At 58.0% G+C, this 22,702-nt stretch overlaps 7 protein-coding genes across 7 annotated transcripts; 2 read left to right on the plus strand and 5 right to left on the minus strand.

The window, feature by feature from the left end:
• Window positions 1-305: 305 nt before the first annotated feature.
• On the minus strand, window positions 306-1,969 carry E0L32_011113 (uncharacterized protein; the record flags this gene model as incomplete). Its single annotated transcript, XM_031133807.1, has 3 exons — window positions 306-515; window positions 585-1,754; window positions 1,829-1,969. 3 exons carry the CDS (start codon window positions 1,967-1,969, stop codon window positions 306-308), a joined length of 1,521 nt encoding a protein of 506 aa, XP_030988679.1.
• Window positions 1,970-2,979: 1,010 nt separating this feature from the next.
• Window positions 2,980-3,901, plus strand: E0L32_011114 (uncharacterized protein; the record flags this gene model as incomplete). Its single annotated transcript, XM_031133808.1, has 3 exons — window positions 2,980-3,084; window positions 3,150-3,232; window positions 3,376-3,901. 3 exons carry the CDS (start codon window positions 2,980-2,982, stop codon window positions 3,899-3,901), a joined length of 714 nt encoding a protein of 237 aa, XP_030988680.1.
• A 977-nt stretch (window positions 3,902-4,878) lies between these two features.
• E0L32_011115 (uncharacterized protein) lies at window positions 4,879-6,528 on the minus strand (the record flags this gene model as incomplete). The annotated part of the gene is made up of 2 exons (XM_031133809.1): window positions 4,879-6,106; window positions 6,194-6,528. 2 exons carry the CDS (start codon window positions 6,526-6,528, stop codon window positions 4,879-4,881), a joined length of 1,563 nt encoding a protein of 520 aa, XP_030988681.1.
• A 3,881-nt stretch (window positions 6,529-10,409) lies between these two features.
• On the minus strand, window positions 10,410-12,249 carry E0L32_011116 (uncharacterized protein; the record flags this gene model as incomplete). The annotated part of the gene is made up of 3 exons (XM_031133810.1): window positions 10,410-10,712; window positions 10,959-11,052; window positions 11,459-12,249. The coding sequence occupies 3 exons, from the start codon at window positions 12,247-12,249 to the stop codon at window positions 10,410-10,412; spliced, it is 1,188 nt and encodes a 395-aa protein (XP_030988682.1).
• Window positions 12,250-12,880: 631 nt separating this feature from the next.
• Window positions 12,881-14,296, plus strand: E0L32_011117 (uncharacterized protein; the record flags this gene model as incomplete). The annotated part of the gene is made up of 1 exon (XM_031133811.1): window positions 12,881-14,296. One exon carries the CDS (start codon window positions 12,881-12,883, stop codon window positions 14,294-14,296), a length of 1,416 nt encoding a protein of 471 aa, XP_030988683.1.
• A 519-nt stretch (window positions 14,297-14,815) lies between these two features.
• E0L32_011118 (uncharacterized protein) lies at window positions 14,816-17,397 on the minus strand (the record flags this gene model as incomplete). Its single annotated transcript, XM_031133812.1, has 4 exons — window positions 14,816-14,907; window positions 14,986-16,400; window positions 16,452-16,592; window positions 17,051-17,397. 4 exons carry the CDS (start codon window positions 17,395-17,397, stop codon window positions 14,816-14,818), a joined length of 1,995 nt encoding a protein of 664 aa, XP_030988684.1.
• Window positions 17,398-19,226: 1,829 nt separating this feature from the next.
• E0L32_011119 (uncharacterized protein) lies at window positions 19,227-22,552 on the minus strand (the record flags this gene model as incomplete). Its single annotated transcript, XM_031133813.1, has 8 exons — window positions 19,227-20,744; window positions 20,809-21,008; window positions 21,049-21,295; window positions 21,352-21,438; window positions 21,936-22,226; window positions 22,289-22,382; window positions 22,445-22,463; window positions 22,534-22,552. 8 exons carry the CDS (start codon window positions 22,550-22,552, stop codon window positions 19,227-19,229), a joined length of 2,475 nt encoding a protein of 824 aa, XP_030988685.1.
• Window positions 22,553-22,702: the final 150 nt, after the last annotated feature.

The following is a 22,702-nucleotide window of genomic DNA, read 5'->3' on the forward strand; positions in this document are numbered from 1 at the left end:
CAACAAAACACCTGTAAACAACACACATTCTCGCTCGCCCGTCCTCCCGATTCATCTAGCAGAAAAACAAAAGACTAGAAGAAAACAAACAAGAGGACATCCTCCTGCGCTCTCTGCAAAAAGAGGCCCCCCCATTTTGAAGGACTTTTTACCTGGACATTTTGACCAACCCATGCTTTTCCGGTAAGAGAAACATCACATGCCCCTCTCCTGAACCCCTTCCCCCCACTACTCCTTCGACGATTGTGGTGACAGTGGCATTGGCGGACAAAGGAAGCCGGAGCGAGAACCAGGCCAGAGAGCATTTAAGCCTTGGCCTCGGTCTCGGCCGCGGCAGCGCCCTCCTCCTTCTTGTCCTCGATCGACGCGTCCTTGAGCTCAGAGGTGACCTCGGCGACGGCCTTATCGTCGCTCTTCTTGCCGTTGACGCCGTTGGCCTCGGTGGCCTCGCCGTTGGCCTCGGCAGCCTCCTTGGCCTCGATCTTCTCAATCTCCTTCTTGGCCTTCTCAATGTTCTGCAAGACACCGGGCATGTTAGTAAGACGGGGGTATGCATGTAGATAAAAAAAACTCTCTAGACTTACCCTCTGGGTCTGGGCGGCCTGGTCCTTCTTCCAGTGGTCGAGCTTGCCCTTGACCTTCTCGATGACGGCGGGAACGTCGGCGGAGCTCATGGGCGGGTCGATGCCCATGAAGGAGCAGTCCTCCATGACCGAGGGTGGGCAGCTGAAGCCCTTGGTCTCGGAGGCGGCGGCGGCGGCGGCGGCACCGCCCTTCTTCCCCTTCTTGCCCTTCTTGACGGCGGGCAGGTAGTCGTCCTCGCGGTCCTCCTTGCGCAGCAGGCGGGTGCCCTTGAGGGCCGAGTCGTCGACCTTGCGGGTGGCCTGGGCGGTCAGGCCGCTGTCGGCCAGCAGGGCCGACTTCTCCTCCTTGTGGGAGGGGTCGAAAAAGTGAAGCAGGCTGTTGGCGCGGCGGATCTCGTCGAGGTAGGCCGGGTCCGCGGCCTGGGCCAGCATCTCCTGGGCGCGCTCCTTCTTCTTCTCCTTGACGTAGCGCTCGTGCTCGGCCTGGCGGCGCTCCCAGGCCTTGTGCTTGGCCTCGCGCTCGTAGGCCTGGTAGGCCTTCTTCTGGCCGTAGTACTCGTCCTTGAGCTTGCGCATGGCGTCAAACTTCTCGCGCTGCTCGTTGTGCAGCTTGGTGCGCTCGTCGCGCAGGCTCGACAGGCCCTTGTAGGCCTCGTCCTGCTCGGCCTTGATGGCGTCGAGCTCGGCCTGGATCTTGTTGTACTGCTCGCTCAGGGCCTTGGCCTCGGGGTCGTCCATCGAGTCCTTGATGGCCTTGATCTTGGCGCGCAGGTCGTCAATCTCCTTCTGCTGGTTGTCGAACTGGGAGAAGTTCTTGCGCAGCTTGCGGAGGTTGGAGATCTCGGACAGGGCCTTCTTCTCGTCGACGAGCTTCATCATGCCGGTGCTGACCTGCTTGTCGAGGCGCTCGATCTCGCGGTCGACGTCCTCGGCGCTCTTGAAGTTGATCTTGCCGCGGGCGTTCTTCTGCTCGTTGATGCGGCTGCGCAGCTGCTCGTCGAGGCGCTTGATCTGGTCCTGCTTCGAGGTGCGGGCGTTCTTGCCGCCGGCCTGCTTCTGGCGAATCTCGTTGGCCTGGGCGATCAGCTCCTGGCGGCGCTTCTGGGTGGGAGAAGGCTGGTCCTTGTTCTTGTTGGGCTGAGCGAGGTCGATCTTGGCCTTGATGGCGTTCTGAGAAAGACATGTCTGGTTAGCCACGCATGCCACTATTCACAGTCCTGAGGAGATCACGAGGGGGGGCGTACGAAGCGCTCCATCACAGCACTGTGCTCCTTTTGAGCCTTTTCCAGCTTCTGCTTGAACTCTTCCTCATTGGGCTTAACGGGCCGGGCAGCAGCTGCAGGGGCAGCAGCACCGGCGGCAGGAGCAGCAGCGGTTTCGGCCATTGCGAGAGAGGTGGAGGAGGAAGACGGAAAAGAGATATATAGGGAAGAAAGAGATACGAGGAGGGAAAGAAGAAGCAGGATCCAATTGGAAGGATATTGAATCACTGCAATGAAGCAACAGATAACCTCTCTGGTCAAGGGGAGACCCGAGTGTGGATGGTTATGAGAAGTGCAGCTAGAGGTGAAGGTGGTCGAAGGCGGACGGACAAATTCCCTCCCCGTTCTCAGCGACGGTGTATATTATTTTTTTGAGGCCCTGTGTATAAATTTAATATGTGTCTCCCACTGGCTGGGCGAGTCTAGGCTGGGCCGAGGGGGGGGATTGACAGGCCAGTCACAGGCCAGACTGTGGTATGTGTGGGTGGGTTGCAGGCTGTAGCATCCCCTGTAGGTTGTGGCCTGCAGCGCAGTGTGGCACACACGGGACCCTGAGTGAGTGAGCCCTGGAGGATAGCTGTGGCTCACTCGAGCTCATTTCAGAACCGATGTGCGGTTCCCCAGATCCTTTGGGGCAGAGTTGTGTCCCTTTCCCGAGAGATACCTGGGCCAATCATACATGTCCACTCACGCGAGCCTAGGGGATCCTCAGAACAAGGCCAGAGAGAGAGAGATACAAAGAAAAGCGGCTCAATTCGCCTCGAACCTCGAACGCTCCGACCGCGGTCCCGCCCTTGCGCTAGTGGACCACTGTCCCTCACTTCTGTGGCTTGTGTGAGAGTCCTGTGTCCTGTGGCTTGAAAGGCACGGACCCATCTTTTCTGTCCGCCGTACCCAGTCAGTCAAAGGGAACCTCCAGCAATTTTTTGTCCAGCCTTGCTTGGTCTTGAGAAACGACCCTAGCTCGTCGGCGCAACAGAGAAAACCCACGAAACAAAGACATCTCTCTCAACACCTCGACGCCCAGAGAGTCCCTCTTCCCGTTCCCAGAGACAGATTGAAAGAAAAGGGGCGCTACATCAGGGGGCGAAACTTGCACCAGCACCTAGCATCGTCACGACCTCGCCGACACGATGTCTGCTGTGGACCAAGAAGCCGCCGACCAGGAGGCGCGCCTCAGAGAGGTGCGCAAGCTGTGGCGGGCGTGGAGGACGGTACACGAGATGTGCCAGGACCGGGTACGAAGAGCGCGAGCCAGTTTTATATAAGTTACAGGGCTAACGTGTTGGTTATCCACGGGCAGGGTTACGAGCTGGCCGAGGAGGAAGTCAAGATCAGTTTCGAGAAGTTCGCATCAGAATACACGAATGGCGACGGCACACCAAAGTGAGTCCTTCCATTCTGCAAAGCATGGTGCCTACGTTTGCACCGTCGGAGAACAAAAGAGAGAGGGGGGAGAGAGACACACAGGGAGAGCGGGAGAGAGCACAGCATCAGTATGCTAACCAAAGATAAACCAAAAACACCAGCCGCGGCAAGATGCAGTTCTCCGCCCGCCCCTCAGACGCCATGATCAAAAAGTTCACCCCGCCGCCGACGGCCGCGGACCCGGACCCGGCCACCGAGTGCGGCACCGTCTGGGTCGAGTTCATGCAGGAGTCGTCGATCGGCGTCAAGGAGATCAAGCGGTTCGTGCAGCACTGCTCGGGCAACAACTTCAAGGCCGGCATCATGGTCACCCAGGGCGCCCTGTCGGCGCAGGCCCGCAAGTCCGTGACGGCGACCTCGCAGCTCGTCCAGATCGAGTGCTTCATGCAGGACGACCTGCTCGTCAACATCACGCACCACGAGCTCGTGCCCACGCACGTGCTGCTCAGCCGCGAGGAGAAGGCCGCCCTGCTCAAGCGCTACCGCCTCAAGGAGACGCAGCTGCCGCGCATCCTGCAGAAGGACCCCGTCGCCCGCTACTTTGGCCTCAAGCGCGGCCAGGTCGTCAAGATCATCCGCATCAGCGAGACGGCCGGCCGCTACGCCAGCTACCGGCTCTGTGTCTGAGGGAGTGCTTTTTTCTTTCTTTCTCTCGCGGCGGGCCTGTGGTTGTTGATCTTTTGTCGTTAAAGGGGGGTGGTTGGCGGAAGCGGCGTTCTTTGCAACGAGTCTCTTTCCTTTTTCAACTTTCGTCTCCCTTTTTTTTTTTCTTTCGAGACTCTCTTCATGAAAACGGCGTTTTTGTAATAAAACTGGAAGGCATTCACCGGCGAGGGATACAAGGGAAACTTGATTCTTGTAGCATACTGGAGACCAAATCGAATCCACATGGAATCTCACGGGCAGGCACATGAAAAACAAGATGAGCCATGTGTTGTTAATACACACAGATCAACTGTAAACGGAACATGCTTGTAACGTTCAAGTATGAGATACTTGCCAGTGGCATATTCTTATCTCAGAGCTTTCAGAGAACTCCTTCGTCAGACTAGATATCGATCTGACAGAGTCACATGGCGTTACCAGCGAGCTTTTAAAGGTCAAATATTTGTTCTGTATTGAGACTATCAGGATGCCTACTAATAGGCAGGCTTCCGAGGCAGTGATGAGGTAGCAGATGGCACCTAGGTAGAGGCTCGATATCAGAGCCGCGGAGATTGGGTATATAGAAAAGAAAACGAAGCAGTCCAACCTGCGCCGCGTAAAACATGCTATGGCTCTAATGTGTCTACTGCGACACTATGCCATTAAAAACAACCCCTTTCCTTCCCACCTAGATTGCCTCCCAAGAATGCTAGATTCTCACATCGTCCCGAGCCCAGAACACCTGCGCTCCCCCCGTAAATCCAGTGTCCCGCCCTTCCAAATTCAAAATATCCTCCCTTCCGTGCTTCCGTGGTATGTTTTCCAAAAGAAAATTCGTAAAAACTCATTGAGACAGTATGTTGTTACATGGTCGTTAAGATGTGATGATGATGTGTGTGTGTGTGTTTTCTTCCAGCTGGATAAGCCCAATGCAGCATATCGTCAAAATGGAGACGTGATCACCTATGAGGACTGAGTAGTCCTCCAGGGTCCATCAGCCTGATTTCCAGGCCCGCGTTGTCGATGTTTTGCTGCGACGAGGCGTGTGACTCGGACGGTATAGGCTGCAGCTCGGTAGAGTGAGGATTCCTAGCCCGTGATCTCGGGCTCACCGACCTAGGGCCGAGCAGACCGCCCAGATCCTGCAGCAGGGCTTGCGACCCGCGTCGCAGACCACTCGTGCCGGCAGGTATAGTAGGGGAAGGCATGCTGGTGGGCGAGTGGTTCCCGACGCTGGACCGGTGGCTGTCGCGGCGAGTGCTGCTGCGTCGGGTGCTGCTGCCGGCCTCGTCGTCCAGGAGGCCGCCGACATCGAAGAAGGAAACTTTGCGGGGAGTGGCGGTGGATCCGCTCTGCGAAGTCGAGAGCTGGTCTCTCTCGAGGAGCGAGTCGTCGCTTCTGGCAGTCTCGATCTTTCTCTTGTGCGAGGGGAAGCGCCACAGATGCATGTCCTCGGGAACGTTGGCATGCGGCGCCGGGCGAAACTTGTGGGCGTTGCTCAGGGTGCTAGGCGAATCAGGCTCGTCCCGCAGGTCTGGAGCGACACCCAGCCCGATATCCCGGACCAGGTCCTCGTCGCTACCCCAGTGCCTTTGCACCGTGGGTCTGCGGGTTCCCGCACTGCTCGTGCGCTCCATGCTATCCGCCGTGGCCGAGCCGTACTTGAACTTCCTCTTCTTGACTCCGCGGTCTCTAACGAAGGAGCCCAGGACCAAAGCATTGGCGGCGGCTGTCGCAAAGAGGATCTCTACGGACGCCATCAGCGAACGAGTCTGCTGGCGCCCGTGGTTGCGGAGGATGAGCGGGACGCGATAGGCCGTGACAGCGATGACTCCCAGGCTAAGGGAGAAGAGACAGACGAGCTGGGCTTTCCGCTTGATGGTCATCTTGCTGCGGAGGATGATAGGGATGGGGAAGAAGACCAAGAGCAGGTCTGTAATAACGTTGCAGGTGGCCATAGTGATGAGTTGGGCGTAGCCTTGCCGACACTGGCCGCCGGGGTCGGGCAAGACCTGCCAATAGTGGTTAATGGGGCGGCATTCGACCAGATTGCTGACGACAATGGCAGCAAAGGTGGCCCCGAGAGTGCATCGGATGAATATGATAGTGATTTCGTAGTGTCGGTTCCATGATACTCCAGTCAGGCGTTTGAAGAACTCGAGAATGGCGACTTTGAAGGTCCATAGTCTGTCAAAGGCAAGCCGCCATGTCAGCAGCTGTCATATGCATATAGGGGATGGCTAGAGAAAAGTATCAGGGGGGAAGTAAGCTCACGTTGCGGCGTAGAGGATGCGACTAAGGATGACTAGGCCGCTCGCTACGCTCTTCTGGTGAATCTCGACGTCTGTCAAGTTGGCGCCGGCGAACTGCGCATTGTTGGTGCCGTAGATGAGAATGACATGGACGGCACCCATGCGCAGGAAGAGAGGAACTATGGCCAGGGCGGCCACCTTGTCCTCGAGGAAGAGGCGCTCGGTACGGACATAGCGGCCGCCTACACGCAGCAGGATGATGGAGGTGCAAAAGATTGTGATCCACCAGCAGACGAGCAAGGTAGGCTTCTCGGCGGAGAAGGGCCGCAGAGGAGGCGGACTCGAGTAGATCGACATGATCGAGTATCCAGGGCCGGAGACACCACAAGCACAGGGCCAGGCGCAGGCACAGGCGCAACAACTAGGCCACGCCCGTCAACCTCCGCAGAGGGACGAGCGGGGTGTCGGGAGCGGCTTCAGTCCGTGACAGGCGAGGAGAGTTCCGACTGGTGATTATTCGGTGGAACCATTGGATTGAGGAATTGGGTTCGAGGGTCGGGGGCGTAAAAGGCGACAGCTTGACGTCGACAGAGCCGAATGCGAGAGCCCGTGTAGTTGTGATTTTTTGGGAGCTGGCAGAATCGGTGCTATGACGTGGGTGTGGTCCGTGAGGTTGCTGCCGCAAAGTATATTATGGCTGGCTGCATGAGGTCTCGAGACAATGCAATTGTAGCCGAGTCGCTGGGACTAGACCCTGGCGGCGTGCGTCTACCTGGTCCGATTCGAGTATAATCCTGTACGTGTGTGTAGTCCACGATTCGGCCTTTGTCCGTGTGAGGAGGGAGAAGAAGAAGAGCAGAGAAGAGGAAGGGGAAGCCAGGAATTTGTGGGAATGTCTGCGGCGGTGCGAAAGGACGATGGGCTGGCTTATGAGATGGAATAATGACTGGGGAATGATAGGCACAAGACAACTTGTTGGTCGGCGGGAGGGTCCAGCTCACGAGCAAATGGCGGCGCAGGCAGGCGCAGAGGCGGCAAGGCGAGACAGGGGACCTCGGGGAAAGACAGCGAGAAGGCAGGTCGGGTGGCACAGGCTGGCACAGGCTGGCACAGGCTGTCGGGTACGAAACCTGGAGGCGGCCACTGGCCCAGGCGAGCGATAGCCCAGGATAACTAGCCCAGGGTCTGGTCGTGGAGAAAAACGGGGACTGGATGCACTAATTGATGGCACTTGGCACTACTGGGCCCAGGCTGGCAGCGAACAAGAACCGCGTGCCACCCAATGGTCATCCTGGTCCCCGCCCAGCCCAGCACGTACTTGTACAAGTACAGAGCAAGGTTAGCGCTAGCTCGTCTAAGGTACAAACCACAACAGAGGGTGGTGGCGCTTCTCCTCTCGTGCGGACTCGAGGGTCTGTCTGGTACGGTATCTGGGAAAACTTGGTACAGACAAGCTACAATCTCGGACCACCATGCATACGTGCATGCATGTGTCCTTGGGCGAGATGGAGGGGAGGTGTGTTGCGAAAGGAGAGGCGCACACCACCCTTCCTGTCACCTCCACCTTCTTTATCTCAGCTTTACCTTGCATGGATCAGAGACACGGGAAGAAGAGGAAGAGGAGAAGAGAGGTGAGAGGAGAGGAGAGGAGAGGGCAGGTCGTTCATTGTCACCACCACCCAACCCACCACATCTGACATCCACCTCCCTTTCCGGAGCAGGAGGTCGTGCCACAGAGCCAGCAGTTTGCACGAGCGTGTACGTACTGTCTTGTCTTGTCGTCCTTGTGTGCTGCCATGGCCATGTACAGTAACAAGTAAGCGACAGTGATGCGCATCACTTGCAGGCGGACACTAGGTACAAAACGGGGTCGAGGTGCGGGATGAGATGGCACCTCGACCTACCTACGTCTCCTTCTTGCCCACCGCTTCTCCCAAAGGGCCAAGGCCCAAGGTCCGGCCTGCAGTCAACCCGCTGCTCGCTTCGGCCTAGGCTGTCGATGCCAGTTACGGAGTACTTACTATGCCATCGTCCTGCAGCCAAGCTGCTCTCCAGGATCCAGCAAACCTGTTGCTGCACACACACACCGTCTTGTCGGTCTCTGTCTCTCTGTCTCGCTCTGTATCCTTGTGGGCCACACTCTCTCCACCAAAGATAAGCTGTCTGTGAATCATGGACCCGTCGTCCCCCTTTTCTCGTGATTCACTAAAGGACCTAGCAGTTATCTCGTGCACGAATGGCGCCGTCGCTTTGCCGCCCACGAGACGTTAGCCTAGAACCGGGAGCCCTCTCCAACATTTGCGACTAGAGCGCGCGACTGAAAGTGGCTGGGCTGGACCAAGTCTGTCTACCTACTTGTACTAGAGGCCTGGTCCCTGTACCAGCTTTGTGCGGTCGGTGACGACTTGAGATGGATTGAACCCCTGTCACAATGCTCGCGTGGGTGATAGGCTCGCCGACACTAACAAATAGCGCAATCACTATCAGCAGCCGGGTTACCGAGCTCATGCTGGGGTATGTCTGGTGTCATCTCCTCGCGACGCGGCAAAGTGAGTGCTGCACATCTCGTTGAGTATGCGTGATTTTGGGCTGCCCGAATAGGAACTTATCAAACGAGCCATCTATCTCTTGTGGGGAGAGAGGCGAGAGAGGCGAGAGAGAGAGAGGCTGGGCCAGAGATAGGAAGTGAGCTGGGGAGAGAGATACGGAGTATGGAATAATGCAAGAATTGGCGGTGCGAGATTGGTGGGACACGTAGGCCCCTGCTCCCCGCGTCTTGATAGGTACGGAGGAACTACAAGGACATACGCCTGTGGTCGCTGCTTGCTCGACTCCGGACAAGTACTCCAAGACCCTTCATCCCAGTCGCCAATCCTCCCCAAGCCTGATCAGTGAGCCTGGGCCGGGTTAATCAAAATGGTCGCCCTCGACCGGGGACTATTTTCTGCTTTCTCGCCGCGGGACAGAGGCACAGCTGTTGCATGTTGCATGTGAGAGAAACAGGGCACGACTGGCCGAGGGTTGGGGTTTCGTTGATCCGTCGAGAAGTCGTCTAACTACTTGCAATGAGGTACTGTATCGGACAAGTAAGGTAGTTCAGTACCTAAGTGTATGTACTCACCCTCTCATCTCTCATGATGGACATGTTCCTAGAACTTGGTCTTCGCCGCGACAGCTTCTCGCTACGCCGGACTCGGTCCCCAACAGAACAAAGCACAGCAGCAAGCAACTTCTCGCATGCCAAGCCCGTGATGCGAACAAAAGTCGGGACTGCAGCAGCAAACTACGAAAGTACTGTGTTTGGGTTGCAGCGAAGGCGGAGCGGGGTTGGGGGAGGAGCAGGCATGCTTCTTCTGGGGGACAGGACGACGCTCGGGAGTTTCAAGGCTCGACACCTCACAATCACAATCAGAGGTTGTGTTGCATCTGCCTGTCCCCCACCGATCGACCCAGTCCTTGGGTACCCAACCAGCCAGCACTACAGGCATTACAGGGGCTCTCTTAAGGCTCCAGGCTCCAGGATTGCCCTCAGTACCTACTCCGTACCTAGGTAGGATCCTGGCACGCGACAAACAGCAGCACTCTGTCCTGGAGGTAAGAGGTCGTATTGGCTATGCTGTGAAGCGTTCACATGTTCAGCCTCTCCAGGTGCTTTCCCTCCTGGCTTTCTCTCTCATCTGGCTTTCTCTCTCATCTGGCGGCAGCACGGCCAAGCCGGAAGTGTAATAGGAACGGGCTTGCAATAACCTCGTGCCCAAAAGACGGCAGAGCAATCTAAGACGTGTCTTGAATCGCCCGAGCCAAGCCCTGTCCAACTTTACCGATCACCCGCTCCATCTCACCGAGCCAAGTGATGGGTAGTTCCGCGACACGGCACGCTCGAGGAGCGAACGACTGGCATGGATCCTTTCAAGTACGAGAGAGGACGGCAGGCAAAGCCAAAAGCCAAAAGCTGTCGAAACTTGGGGGAACAATGTCCTAGACTGGCATCACCTAACCACCCCATCCGTGGTGAGATATTGGGCAAGCCGACGGAGCAACAAGAGGTCGTCGGGCCACTACTACTAAAGCACTCAACATCGGCACAATGAAGAGCAAAGTGCCGACAAACCATGAAAGTATGCTGTAGCCTGTCGACTACGGCCGAGAGACTGCTGGATTCGGCGACAATGCGGGTGTGAGAGCTTTCTCTCGTCGGATGGTGGTGTCGTGGCCGTGTGTCGTGGCCTGGAAGCCGCTTACACGGACGGGTGAGCTCCCTCCGTGACGGCCAGCATGCGTGTGTGGTGTGCCACTGCAACATTCCTCTTCCAGCCCAGCCCTACAACCTCTCTTCCTGCTGTGCCCGTCACCTTGGCCGGTTTCACAGGGCCATCAGGAGATCCTGTGCTCTGTGATTGATGACCACCACCACCACCACCACCACCACCACCATCACCATCACCAGCAAGAACTCCAACCCATGCTTTTGACACCCCACGCGGGATTTCGCGAGATGCAACCTGCAGGTCGTCAGCACGGCCTCGGCCACCGCAACTTCGCTGATGCACAGTGTGTGTGTGTCGTACCACTCGCAAAGCAGAGCCAGCTATATTACGACCACTACTTGAGGTCTTTTCCTCGCTTTCCGTCTCTTGGGAAGAGCTCGGTTGCGTTTGTATCGGGCTGGATACAGCTTCTCGCAGTACTTTCTCTCCAGAGAGAAAATGTCACAACAGTGCGCTGACGGAGCGTGTAACCCCGACACGCAACAGCTTTGCTACGTTGTAAGCTGACTGTTATTGAACTGTCCCGTCGTCTCTCCTCGTGCCGCCGGAGAAGCGAGCGAGATCGCCCAGACCTGTAAAATGCAACATGACATGTGCCACGGTTCGAACGAGCCTGTGTGTCATTTGCTGAACTGAACTGAGCCCTGCGAAACGCTTTGTAGATACTATGGTTCCGTTTTTAGGGGCAGTGGTACAACCGGAATACATCCGATGCCTGTCTATATGGTGTATTTTCTAAATCTGTTACGCGCGGGAGCCAAGACAAACACCTCCGTCAGAATGACGATGTATTACATGATGTTCCCAGTGCCGCCGCAGCACAAACTCGACGCCGTGTCCCTTGTAGAACTCCCTGTCCCCTGGAATAAACCGGGTTGAGCAGCACAGCACAGCCCTGCCCTGCAACGCATCAAGGCCACAGCTCGACCTTCTCCCACTCCCCCGTCACCTCGGCCCCGGGTGGCTGCCTCTCCCCGGGCCCCCGGCCCCGCCCTCCTCCGACAAAGGTATACAGCCACCGCCTCGGGTCCGCCGCGTCCGACAGGTCCACCAGCTCGACCTCGTCCGGCACGATGACGCACACCCGGAAGTTGCCCAGCGCCAGCGCGTCCTCGACCCCGTCCACCTGCTGGCCGAGCCCCAGGCCCTGCTCGGGCGCCACCGCCCGCGGCGTCCCCGGCGGCGGGTTCCGGAAGGTGCCCCGCATCATGGGGCTCAGGTTGCCAAAGTGCGCCTTGACCTCGCGGCTCCAGCTCCAGCTCAAGTCATCCTGATCCTGATCCTGACCGCGCTCGGGATCGGCAGCAGCAGAAGAAGAAGACGACGACGACGAAGAAGAAGGGCGCATGCGCTCCCGCACCGCCCGCCGCGCCTCCGCCGCCCCGGGGCCGTCCGCGCCGGCGGCCGAGAGCACCCACGCCCGGCCGCGGACGCGCCACTGCGCCTGCGCCTCGGCCGCCCAGAAGCACGCCTCGACGGGCCCGCCGCCGAGCCCCCCCGGCGACAGGACGTCGGCCGCCTTGTGCATGCGCCGGTCCGTGGTGAAGGTGAGCAGGTCGCTCGCGTACAGCGGCGGGTTGCGGTCGGCCGGGTTCCGCGCGTCCTCGGGCAGCTCCGCCCACATGCCGCGGTAGATGCAGGTGCGGGCGCGCGGGACCGGGCTGCCCCCCGAGAGACTGCTGCTACTCCCTTGGGTGTGGTGCAGGGTGCTGAGGGTGAAGGTGGCCTGGGACATCTTGCCGATGTCGTTGAGCAGGGCTGCGCGCCATGGCGCGGGCGTGGCAGAAGTGCTGCTGGATGCGGTGGACATTGTGGTGGTGCTGGAGGATGCTGGGCTGGCGGCGGCCTTGAGGATGGAGGGGAGTTGTCTGAACATCTCCCGTGGCGGGAAGGGAGTGGGCTCTTATTCGAGCGATTCGTTGGAGGCGGGCAGCCTCGTATAATTAATTTAACCGGGAATGGCGAGGGATTGTTTACGTGGCCCAAGTTGGTGACAAGTCTCGCTGGTGTTTGTGTGAGTTGATGATTCATGACCCACGCCTGCGAAACGACGATTTTGAAGGGTCTCCTCGATTATTCAATATCACTTACAGTAACACATCGTCCCTCATATTCGCATTTTGTACCACAATGATTACTGAATAAAAGCTGATATATCTTTACAAATTTGCAAACCTGGAAACATAATTGCAGATTCGAATATTACCACTCGATAAAAGACGTAGAGCATTTCGATGCAGTTAAATACAAAATAATAATAATAATAACAACCCCGTATTCTCTCTCACACATGTGAAAGTCCAAATTATCAAAAATACACTCCGTACAATCTTTCACCACTCGCAACCCAACAGACACGTCGACATATTTGTAAACCCAGGCATATAAACACTCCCTCCCTCACCCCCTACTCTCCCCTTTCACCAGACCGCCCCGACGAGATGCCCATGCCCATGCCTCTCCGCCTCGGCCTCCTCAATCCCACACACAATCGTCTCCATCTCCATCCTCGACACGAGCCACCACAGGAACCCAAACACCCAGACCCGTCCCAGCGCGCCGTACCACCCGCGCCACCGGCCCAGCCGCCACCGCGCGCCGCCGCCGCCGCCGCACCGCTCCAGGACCGCACGGCCCGCCGCCTCCCCCAGGATCGCGACGCAGCTGTACAGCGGCATGGCGAACTGGCTGCGCGCGCCGCACCAACCCTCCTCCGCGCCGGCGCCGCCGCCGCCGCCGCCCGACCACCCCCGGTGCGGGTGCGTCGCCGCGTGCACGGCGGCGTGCATGGCGCCCGAGAGCAGGAAGACGGCCCCGACCGTCAGCGCGCGGTACGCGGCCGACCGCTTCCCGACGCGCAAGGCCCGCGCCAGCAGCCGCGCCCAGGCCAGCGCCGGCGTCGCGAACACGCGGTGCCAGTACCGGCCCCAGTACGCCGCGACGCTGGTCACGTCGTCGCGCCACCGCGGCGGCCGCCAGGGGACCACCCCCGCCGTGGGGAACAGGCGCGGCCAGGACTCGCGGCCCGAGGCGCGCAGCGCGACGTGCAGCGCCGCGGCGAGGGCGTGCCAGCCCGCGAGGGCGAGGGCGCCGTCCGGGAGCGCCGCGAGCACGAAGACGGTGCGCAGGGCGAGCTCGGCGGGCGTCACCTCGCGCAGGCGCGTGAGGAAGTGGATGCTGCGGCGCCGGGTGGCGATGCCGTCCGCAGCGCCCGGCCAGAGGGCCGTCACGGCGTCGTGGCCGAGGAAGGCGAGCTTGCCGATGGCGAGGCGCAGGGCGTAGATGGCCGCCGACTCGGCGAGGCGGAGGGCGACGAAGCGGGCGCGAGGCCAGGAGCGGGCCGTGGCGGCGGGCTGTCTGGGAAGGGGCTGCAGCGTAGGAGGGGGCAAGGGGGTGGCCCATCTGTTCCTCACGCTGCCGTTTGCATTGTTGTTGTTGTAGTAGTATTCGTAGCCACCGCTCTGCCACCCCGTGGCCTCCGCGGGCATGCCCTTCTCGGTGTCGGGCTCGTCTCGGCGCGGCAGGTCCTGAGCGGCCCCGACCCGGCGCAGGTCGGTGCACGCGTTGTACGCCGCCAGCCAGTCCCAGCGGCTGTTGCGCCCGACGATGTAGCGCTCCTCGACAAAGGTGATGTACGAGACGTGGAGCAGCATCTTGATGATGGCGAAGCCGAGAAACGTCTCCGCCTCGTCGTAGCCGGAGCCGGAGCCGCACAGGTTGACAAAGTAGTACGCCTGGAGGATCAGATACAGCGTGAAGAAGAAATACCGTGGCACGCCTCTCTCGCCGAGGAACACCCCCTGGAGGGCGATGGTGAGGACGAACCAGGTCAGGATGTTGGCTGCCATCTTGGCTAGGGGTAAAAGTTGGGACGGTTCCCCTAACAGCCCCATGACGACTCGAGGTAAGTGATGTAGCATCTTGCGATACAATCTGGTATAATAGATAATAGAGATAAAGAGGAATGGGCTGGCGAGGGAGGGGGAGATACGGTGCCTATGCTTGAGGACAGCTTGTGGCTGGATATCTCTCAAAACCTCTCAAATGTCACCAGCCAGAGGCCGCTCCCTGAAAGACTCGAACCTGGGTCCGACCTCCCTGCAGAAAGGCCTCAATAGAGCTCGCATGGTTCTAGAGATGACAGATGTCCCGAAGCACTTTCCGCATTGCAGCGTAGGCCTGAGTGATGCATCGACAAAATGCCCGCCCGGGAAACGAAACCAGAATCAAAAGTAGATCTTGTTGTATACGAACATTTATTCCTAAAGGTCTGGCAGAAACACCAAACAGCACACTTGGGTATCCAGAACTGATATAATCAGACACCGTACGCACCAGCACTAAAACTCTCGACAGCAGCGGTACTGTTTCCACCCTTAAAGCAAGAAGTCTCCCAGGACCTGGACCCTCGTCTTCGCCACCTCGGACCCCTCCTCGCCCATGATCTGCATGATCTGAATCATCCGCGCTGCAGTTAGAAGTTAGCCTCGACCCGTCCTTTGCATGGCTGCGACGCATCTCCCTCGACATATATGGGAGGACTCACAGATATCCGCCTTGGCCCGCACAAACAACGGGTCCCGAGCCACCGTCTCCTCGCCCCCGGGCTCCTTGAGCGCCTCCCGGATGATGCCCCCGATGCACAGCGCCTCCAGGAACGCCCTGTGGTTGAACACCCACCAGACCCGCGCCTCCATGTCGAACAGGTTGAAGAGGACGAAGAAGGCCGTGATGGCGTCGTGCGCGGCCTCGAGCGTGCCGCGGACGTTGACGGGGACGTCGGGGCTCTCGGACGCGTGCACCAGCATGAGGTTGTGGAAGTAGTTGCTGGTCAGGAACAGCGTCTGCCGCACGACGCGCTTGTTGGTCTGCGCCAGCTGCGAGAGCGACTCGGCGTCCCAGCTCCGGAAGATGTCCGGGAAGCTGCGGTAGACCGCCCGGAAGTCCGCCACGAGCTTCGACTTGTGGCGGGCCGTGGTGCAGATCGGCAGGTCGAGCGACCGCGGGCTGCATATCGTCTCCTGGACGAGGTTGGCCAGGGTCCACGAGCCCCGTATGTAGGCCATGTCGGTCGCGTTGCTGTGCGCAATGGACGCGGCGTCCTCCGTCAAGAGGTCTTCGACGCTGACATCAGTGTGCGTTGCGCTCGGGGGCAGAGATAGCAGGACAGTCAGGAACGTGTCCTGCAGCAGCACGGCCTGCCAGACCTTGCGGCGCTGCTGCTTCTCGAAGATGCTGGCATTCGGGGCCACAATGTTGGGATCCCTATGCAGTCCCATCGCATAGGCTTGCCTCATCAGAATGCCCGCAAAGGCCCAGCCATCCGAAGCGTGGTTGTCGTTGATGAGAAAGTACGTAATCAACACCATTGTCTGAATGGATCTTATGGATGCGGTGCTCAGATACGAGCTCATCCGCAGGGCCTGGTTGCTGGCAGATGCGTAGAACTCGGCCGTCTGTCGTCTCTCCTTGGCGGCGGTGTTGGACACAAACTGGGTGCCGAGCGCCAACATGACAAAGATCAAGGCGACATACGAAGGGTCAAATCGGTCCTTGTCTGGCCGACTCAGCGACCAGAAGTGCTCGTAGTCGGCATAGAAAGTCTGGCGATGGAGCATGGGGTATACTGGGTCAACACACTCAAAGTATCGGCTCAGCAAAATGTCGGCCTGGAGCTTGTCGGGAAGGACCGATATGACCTCCGGGAGGCCGCCCTCACACGTCCAGTAGTTGGCAAAGGGATGCTCCGACCCGATACCGAAGACATTGGACGCGGTAGGGTGCGAGTAGGGAACATTGGAAAGCAGCCCCGTCGATGAGGATACCGAGCCGTGAGACAGCACACGTCCGTGCTGCGTGCTCCTGTCGGCAATGTTGGGGATGGATGACTTTGTAACACCCGGCTTCTTTTTGGGCGGCTTGGTCATTCGCCGTCCATTTGCAGCAGTGCGTGTGGTTTCCCTGAGCTCAAGATCAGCAGAGTACCTCTACACCTAGCGGAGAGGAACCTACTCGAGAAGATTTGCGACGAGCGCATACTTGCATTCTGTCTGGCGTTTTATGCCTGTGGGAATGTCAGATGAGTCTCGCGCTGTCGTACTGTCCAGCATGAGCTGACTTACATGCAAGGCAGTGCGGTCGGCCACGGTCGCACTGTTGGAACGTATTAATTCTCCGGGTCACATATGATAGAGGCAATTGCACAATGAAAAACGATCCACACATTGTGCTGTGCGTTCTGTTTGAGGGAAATAGCGGAGGGTTGATATGGGGAGGAAGCATTTGACCACTGATCAGCTCAGTAAACAATCTGCATCGGCATCCACATCAAGATGTCCTACAAAGCGTCGACTTGGGAAGTAACAGCTGGACGAACGACACTCTTGAGGCATCGCGACACTCGTGGCATGCCACGGCTCTGCTTGCAGATCATCCATGCAGGTAGCTGACAGAACCCTCCTGGATGGTGTAGGTCTCATCCCTGGGGAAAACCCGACAATGCAGAACAGGACGAAAAGAGCACGACGGAGAGCACTCAAGTGCAGCAATTACAAGAAAAGGCAACAATAAACAAAAGAAGCAGACTTGCCTTGGTCTTCCTCTCGACGCACTCAAAGCACGACAGCGTCGGCTTGTTGCGCTTCTGCTTCTTCTTGAGCGGCTCCGACGGCGACGCCTTGTCGCTGGTGCTGGCGCCCCGGTCGTCGCGCTCCTCGTCGTACTCGTCCTCGTCCTCGTCGCCGCCGCTGGCCCCCCTCTTACAATTGCCGTAAGGGGCGGCGTTGGCGGCGGCGGAGGACGAGGAGGGCCGGTGGTGAGGTTGGTGGTGCTGGTGGTGGTGGTGCGCCATCCGGTGGTGGCTCGGGGCCGGAGAGGCGTAGATGGTGCCGGCCGAGCTCGGCGTCAGGGCGGCGCCGGAGGCATGCGGCGACAGGAGCTGCTGCTGCTGCTGCTCCATTGCCCCTTGTGCTGCCTGCGTTGCTTTTTTTTGTATCCCGCTCTCTGTAAAGGTACCTTTTCGCAAAACCCGCGCAATTGCCGGAATGCCAATCCCCAGAGACGCACCGCGCGTGCAGCGCGGCGAGGGATTCGGCAACGGCGGGAAACGCCTTGGCCGTACCGGCGGCTACTTGCGTCTAGTAGTGTGGAATATAAGGATTTAAGGATTCAAGGGTATGTATTGTTTCCCCAGACAAAAAAGAGCTCCTCTTTCCCTTTGCGTTCCTTCGTTTTGGCCTGCTGCCCGGGAATAAGAGGTCAAGCAGATGGGGGGTGTGTTTTTTTCGCCTGGCGATTGGAGGGAAGGGTGGAAGTTTTTAAGCGTGGAGTGGTAAGCGACCGGGCTGGAGCGCTGGGAATAAAGAAAAAAAAGAGAGGAGGGATGGGTGGAGGAAGTCGGCACTCGAGAGCGGAGAGGAGCAGGCAGGCAGTTGAGGCAAAGGCATCATCATGCTTGGAAATACCAGGTAGCTAAAAGGAGCCTTGCCCGCCACACCACCGTCTCGTCCACAACCCGTCGCAGAGAGCCCCATCTTTTAAGATCCGGTGCCTAGCAGATACGCACTGAAAGACAAGACGAGGGAGAGAAAGCGCACCGGCACCTGAATCAGCACCACAACTGCCTTCTGGCCCCCCCCCCCTTCAGGGTTGCTACCTCATCGACTAAAGGCAAAAATGGCGCGATTCCCCAACCGCTATGTCGTTTTAAACTCCGCGAGGCGGACGGGGGGACCCCAGAAGCGGAGAACGGCGGCTGCACCTACTGTACGGAGTACTCAGTCGGCCCAAGCTCACGTCAGTACGAAATGCCCAAGCACAAGTAAGTATCGCGGTGGAGTAGAAACAGCCTGCGCGCAGCTGAATCGTTCTCTTGTGACCGGCCAGGTGTTTCTAGAACTCTGGAATGGCGGCTCCGATGTGACAGACAGCTTGCCACCCGTGTCTGCAGGCAAGCCGTGCCCTGACTCGGTTATCTCTGGCTCCTGCATGATGGTTCTTTGCCATGCCTTCCCATCGGACCTAGCATCTAGATAGATGAAGATCTTGTTGATCCCAAACGTAATTGTCCTCATCTCAAGGTTCGAGCGTAGTGCCTACCTAGGTGCTCACTCCATCGTTCTGAACCAAATAACCACCGAGACACCACACCGTCGATCCCTGTCTGCCGACCCCTCTAGCGACCCCGGCACGCGTGCTGTCCAGGATCTTAACCCCAATATGACAGTGGGTCTTGATGGCCCTAGCACGTACGGGCAAGCGATGATCCTTGTAAGCTGGTATGGCCTCGTCATATCAAATCTCCATCCCTCTATGTTGCTCGTCACGGTTGCCCTTCACACCTCGCGGTGCCAGACGAACGAGATTATATGCGCCAGTCGGGCCCGTAACGTCTCTCGCCGAGATCTGTGAGAATGAGTGGGAACGAAGAGAAGCAACCAACGGATGCATCCATAGCAGAAAAAGGTGTGTATTACCGTCAATAGCGCCCCAGCCCAATGCCCTCTCGATATGTCAACTAGTGCAATGCTAGGGTATTCTACATAAACCAGAGAGCTCGGCTCCTCCCTTTTTGGCGCCAACGGAAAATCATCGCCTCCATCTACTTGTACCTAATCTATGTGATGTAGTTATCGTGGCAGTCATTCATGATGATCCAATCACGGGATCCATGATTTCCTTCAAAAACGTCCAACTCCTGGAAGCCCCCGTGCAGCAACAAGCTGCTAAACCACCATATTCTCTGACGTCCTCTTCGGACCTCGTCTTAGCTCCTAGCTCCTCAGCGCCTCAGCGCCTCGATCCGTTGTTATTGTTATTGTTGTTATTATTGCCCCTTAAATGGTCCCGAAGCCAGCTGAAGGGACCGCTGCTTCCGCTTCCGCTCCCGGAGCTGTTACTACCTCGATCGCGAGAGTCGTTGCCCCCATGGCGCTGGCTCCCCTGACCAAATCGCCACTCAGGAGAAGGGCTTCGTTGCCTAAAAGTAGCCCTCGACGCCTGATCCATCGGAGTCTGCACCCGGGGACGAGGGGGCGAGTGTGAGCTCCGCCGGTTGGTCGAGGATGAGCCCGCGTACGCGGTGCCACCAGCATTGCGAATAGCATTGAGCCTCTCTTCATTCTCGGCGGCGCTTCGCCAACCCCTCGGCTGCCGCCGATGGGGGGTGTTCGACTCGGTAGCTGGCGCTGGTCCGGTCACGAACATTGCAGGATAGAATCCGCTCTGCTGCGCGCCTTGCGGTCTTGATTCCGGAGCAGCGGCTGGCTGCTGCGGTGCAGCGTCTTGGGGCGCAGAGCCCTCGATGGGGCGGCGACAGACCGGACATGTGTTGTGCTGCTTGAGCCACAGCGTGACGCACTCGTCGTGAAACCAATGCTTACAAGGCAGAACGACTGCCTCATCACCCTTGTGCATGTTCTCGATGCAGATGCTGCAACTGTTCTCGCCGTCGCTACTGAGGAGATCGTCGTCGAGCTTTCGACGTTGCAATTTCTCGATTGCGACCTGAGAGGCGGGGGGTGCAGCGTTAGACTGGGGGTTTGCCTCCATCAAGGATGTAATGATGCGATCCAGTGCTTCCTGGGAATAGACCGCGTCGCCATGGACGGCTGAGGCCGGGTTCAGGATGGCGGAGAGGATTTGATGGAGTGAAGCAGGGAATCCTGGGGGGATCCCGCCAACCTGGGGTCCCTCGCCTCCAGACGCGTCTCGAGGAGCAGGTGGCGGTATATCACCCATGATATTACCAAAGACACTGGTCGGGGCGTTAGCAATTCGCAAGAAAACGACTCCGGGCGCGGCCGATCGAGAGCCGCTGTGGCGGGGAACGTACGACTCAAAGTTGCCAGGGCCCCCACGAGTTAAGGGAGCTGTGGCTATCGTGAAACTGGCCGTGCCTCCTCCAGGAGACATGAAAGTCGTCCGGTGCACTCGAGGGGGGCCAGCAAATCCAAAGCCGTGGTTGTCGCCGTCCGGAGGGAAGAGAACATCGGGTCCTGATCGACCTGGCGGTCCAGCCCTGAAATCGTTCATGAGCATTTCGGTGAAACGCTGCAAGATATCCTGGCCATCTGTGGGGTCAGCAGGCCTGCGGCCGTTTGGTCCAGGCGATCCATCTGGTTGTTGTGACGGTGATCGAAATATGGTTCGATGCATATAGAAGCCGCCGGGGCCACGGTGGACGTGGTCCTCGATATCAGCCTCCGCGGGATCTGAGTCGTAGTCCACGCTATCGTTGTTAACTCTATCGTGACTAGACGTGGAAGGGTCAGGTCGTATATCGCGCGGATCGTTGTCGCGCTCGACCTGTGATAGATGTTAGAATAGCTGAGTTTCTGGTAACTGAGGCGGAATCTGATAGGAGACTCACAATCTCGGTGATTTCGCAGCGGCAGGCTGGGCAAACTAATCCATGCTCGTCCTTGTACCATTCGTCATGGCAGTGGTGACAGAAGACAACCTCGCGGCCGGCAAAGGCGTCAAGGTGACGAGGAGCCGACATTCTCTCCTGTGGCCGGCCCTCTTGATTGTTTTGGTAGGCCGTGAGAGCCGCGAGGCCCAAGCCGACCGCTAGGCCGGCAACACGAAGAGCCCGAAACGCCAGCCTCACAGATCAGGGCCGAGAAACCGGAGGGGCGGCGCGATCCGGCTCCTCGATAAGGCTGAAGAAAGAAAGTGGTGGAATTCAATAGCTGACCGCTTGGACGTCCGCTGGTGCGCGGGTTCGTAATCAAAGAAGCGGCCTGGAGGTCGGTGGATGTTGTTGAGAAGGGAAGAGCGTTGCCCGAGGCGGGTGTCGGATTTGATGCCTTGTATTGGTCATGCTTCCATCGAAGGCTACGAGTGACTGTCACTCGCTGCTCCCACTTAATAACTAAACTACCTAGGTAGATAAGATAGGTAACTAACTCACCTCCACAGGTGCCGTGTGGGGCTCTGACGCACCGCCTCGCCCACGTCCCTGGTACCACTGGCGTCCACCCGAATCTACCAGCTTCCACTGTAGTTATTTGCTCTAGAGTTGGTGCCACACAATCACTGCTCTTGTGGAAAACGACATCTTCCCGTTTGCCATCCTGGAGAGGATATCCATATACCTACCCAGTAGGTACCCTACTAAGCAGATTGCGACTGGTCAGGCACGAGAAGCAGCGAACATGATGTTTTTCTTTTCTGTTGGACATTATCATTTGATCCTTTTTCTCTGTTGATCAGTTTATAAATGCTATAGGTAGAAACAACCTGCCAAACATGGTCAGACAGAGAGCCTCGAAGTCACCAACGTGGAAGATGTGAAATATGTTCCTTGATTTGAATACAATACAACCTAGAGCTGTAGGTGTGGAGATGTACAGCATTGGCCTGAGCACCAATTCCTCTTCCTCGCGATCCGCGTACTTTCTAATGCTCGCGCATATACAAAGGGCTGTGTTTCCCGCCCAGCTATCATACTCATTACCTCTTCCTGCCCAGGTTCCTGAAGAGTATCCCGCCGACCACACCCGCTGCAACAGCCACGCCGCTTATGATGGCCACGCCCATGAGTCCCTCCTTCTGCACCTTGTCATCGATCAGCGTCGCCAGGTTGGAGGCCTGCAGGTTCGCCGGCTCCTTCTCCAGCAGGAGGTCGTTGTAGCGCCGCGCCTCCCCGTAGTTTCCAAGCTTGTAGTTCCCCAGGGCCAGATAGTATAGGCATTCCCGCCGCCTCTCCGGGGATGTTCTGAAAATCTCAGTGAGCAGCATCACGCCGAGCTGCTGATCGGGTCGCGTGTTCGATTTCACCAGACCCTGCCGGACCAGAGTTGTTAGCATAGATGCTGTAGAGAACGTATCTGAAGCGAACACCATACCCATGCGTAGTTGAACTTGGTCTGGACGCCGACCATCTCACCCTCCTTCTCGTATTGCGCCCGGAGAACCTGGAGCTCGGCCGGGTTGAGCGGCCTGTCAACAAGTGTCAGTCTTGATTCGTAGGCGATCTCTCTGGCTGAAGATATGTCTCTCACGTTTCCGCATCTATCGCATCTGCGCTACTGTCAGCCAGCCAACTCTGGTTGTGGTGTTTGCCTGGCCGGCTGCATTGGGGAATACTCACAAGGCAGATTGCTGCCCATCTTGACAGGGATCGAGATGTGTCGCACGGTGCTGTGCTTCGCGTAACGATTCAAGATTCGTGAATCCAAACAAAGATTTATGTTAGATTGCGCAGATCGAAGTTCTTGGGTGGTTCAGGGAGGGAGCAGTCATGCGATCGTTGTTTGCTA

The sequence above is a fragment of the Thyridium curvatum genome (genome assembly GCF_004353045.1).
Source record: "Thyridium curvatum strain D216 chromosome Unknown NODE_98_length_142638_cov_87.939612, whole genome shotgun sequence".
Lineage (NCBI taxonomy): Eukaryota > Fungi > Ascomycota > Sordariomycetes > Thyridiales > Thyridiaceae > Thyridium > Thyridium curvatum.